The sequence below is a fragment of the Plectropomus leopardus genome, unplaced genomic scaffold, assembly GCF_008729295.1.
Source record: "Plectropomus leopardus isolate mb unplaced genomic scaffold, YSFRI_Pleo_2.0 unplaced_scaffold13014, whole genome shotgun sequence".
Lineage (NCBI taxonomy): Eukaryota > Metazoa > Chordata > Actinopteri > Perciformes > Serranidae > Plectropomus > Plectropomus leopardus.
In genome coordinates this window covers 1-2,725 of record NW_024613853.1, presented here as the reverse complement: position 1 = coordinate 2,725, position 2,725 = coordinate 1, and the positions used below count along the sequence as shown (strand labels likewise).

Genomic DNA, 2,725 nt, shown 5'->3' with positions numbered 1-2,725 from the left:
GCTCAAGCGTTACCTTGAGTGTCGTAGCTGGCGTGGATGCTGTTTCCAGGTACGGAGACGTTCTGGTGCTGAGTATCCAGCGACTCCAGGAAGGACACCAGGTTCTCGTGATGGGAGAGCTCCTCGGCGACGGGGAAGGACACCACCATCATGTTGATGGGCGCGTCGCCCTCCGTGAGGGCGCGGAACAGCGAGGGGATCGGACGGTGCAGCTCCTCCACGGTGCTCTTCGACGTGGCCGGAGTGTCGCTGTAGTTCTTGGGGTTACACATCCCTGACAGGAAAAGATGAACAGACATTAACCCTTTAAAATCTGAGCAAATTGGGTTTTTTGTTGTTGTTTTTTCAACATTAGGAGGTAATAAGCAACTTGACAAACAATTACTTAAAATTTGAAAAAATAAAAATAAATAAATAAAAATGAATAGCGACCTGAAAATTAGCACAGAAAAGATAAAAAAAACCAAAAATAAATAAAAAGGAATGACTTGAAAAAAGTGCTGATATACAAACACTGCATATTTCCATGACATGATTTTAAAAATGTAAATATTATTATCACATTTTTTGAAAATTTCCCCCTTCTAATAATTTTAGCTCTCCTTTTAGAAAACAAAAAACACATTTTCAGGTTATTTTTTTTGTCACCTTTTCCTAATTTCTTTCCATTTGCCAGGCACCTTATGCCAAGTTGCCTGTTGCCTTTATTTTTTTAAGTTTCAGAGGTTTTAATGCTTGCAAAAGGCACAAGAAAACTGATGATGGTCCAGGCCTTACAGGGTTAAAGGGTCAGTTCGTGAAAACTACAAAACTGCTTGTCTCTATTCAGCCATGCGGAAAGTTTGTTTTGTTCGCACAGGTTTTGAGATTACATCATTTGCTCTGAATAATTCAGGCATCACTGTCAACAGTTTTCATTACTTTCTACTAAAGAAATATATTTATAATATCCTTGTAAAAACTCAGTGTTTTTTTTAATGTAGTTTAAATACAGTGTGTAAAACACCAAAGTCCACTGATATTCCTGCATTACACTCAGGGCAAGACGTTATTTCTGGTCTGAAAAGTGAAGCCAGTGCTAACTGCTTTAAACCTGCATTATTTCTAATGGCCAGCAGGGGGCATCTCTTTTGTTTAAAGCAAAAATGATATAATGGTGAAGTAAAGAGTCCTAAAACGTGGAAGTTCGCTTTTGGAAAAATGCCTTAAATAAGGTCTGTGGTTAACACAGGCTAAAGCTATTGAGACATTTTGTTCTGCAACATAAAATACGTCATCTTAAACCCAATTTTTGAACTTTTTACTTGTCTTAAAAAAGGTGTTTTCTAATAAGTGGCTAAATGGGACTACAGTGTTTGTCGGGGACATCAGACGTCATCACACTGGACACAGATACCCATTTGTTCGCCTTTACAGCTTTACAAAGTCGTGCTCGAACTTGTACATTTATCAGTTTATAATATTTTCGATTGTTTTTACAGTGTTTGTAGTGGTGATGTTTAAGTCGTGCGATCACGATGTAGTTCGTTTTTAGCCTAACAATAGCTTTTTGCCTCTGGTGATTTCATTTATGCTTCTAAACACACAAAAGTGGAGTTCATCTGTGAAGATTATCACGCTGAACAAAACGTGTGAGTATCATAAACTTTCATCTTTAAAGATCCCATGAGGTTTTTGGACGAGGGAACCAGTGCGATGCTAACCTCCTCTTTCAATTTCAATCAATCAATTTTTGACTCCGCCCTCTAGCGCCATCTACTGGCTGTATCAGCTATCCTACAGGAGGCATGGACGCATTAGGGCAGTGACGTTTACAACATCTGAAACCGATGAATCTATTTTTGTACATAAAGGGAGTATAAATGAGCCTTAAACCTAACTTGCAATATATATTTTTGAACTCCTCTTGTTTCATTAAATCCCCAAAATCACAGATACATTAACACAACACAGCTCAGAGATCACTTTAGTCTTGACTGGATTAGAGGCAGAAATGTCAAAGGTTGAATCTAAAAAGATGAGCAAATAAATCCCAAACTATCTGCATGTCTTGACAGCATGAAATGTTTTTCTTTTGTTAATTAACTCTTTAAGCACATCGTCTCATCGCTAAATGGTTTCACATATGATATCAACTCACAGGAGCAGTTCTGCAAAACCACAGAGCTGTCAAGAGTATCTCGTCTCAATTAAGATCCTTTTAACACTTCATTTAATTCCCAAACACGGTAGTAATCGCCCGACAAAGTCCCCACATCCTCTGATAGGATCTTCCTAACCCTTCAAATGAGTCAAAGTGAATTAGGGCTAATGGGTAAATCATTTAATGGGGAACGGAGTTTGACAGAGGAATTGGATTACAAACCAACGCTAAAAGCAGAGCCAGAACAGCTGTTTTAGATAAAGCGTACACATGGGTCCTCCCTCCGTGTCCTCCCTCCTCCTCCTCCCTTCCTCTAAAATACAAACTGTCCTCTCCCCACCGCTCCTCCACTGGGCCGCTCTAACCACTCGCAGATACACACTTCAAAGTGCAGCATTTGGCACCGACAACATGTTTAGAGTGGAAACTTACTTAAAGTGGTCATAAGGCTAGCGCTATAAGAAAAAATAACATATAAATGAGAAATATATTTGAGCTTTAAGCTACAGGCCGTCCTCAGTGTATTGTAAAATGCTGTATAGGAGGAAAACTAAACATCTGTGCAGCAGCAGCGGCGGCGGC

At 39.4% G+C, this 2,725-nt stretch overlaps 1 protein-coding gene across 1 annotated transcript; it reads right to left on the bottom strand.

Annotated features, from left to right (window-relative positions):
• Window positions 1–13: 13 nt before the first annotated feature.
• Window positions 14–341, bottom strand: LOC121963870 (twisted gastrulation protein homolog 1-A-like; the record flags this gene model as incomplete). The annotated part of the gene is made up of 1 exon (XM_042514110.1): window positions 14–341. A coding segment is annotated over exon 1 (286 nt), but the record flags the coding sequence as incomplete, so codon positions are not given.
• Window positions 342–2,725: the final 2,384 nt, after the last annotated feature.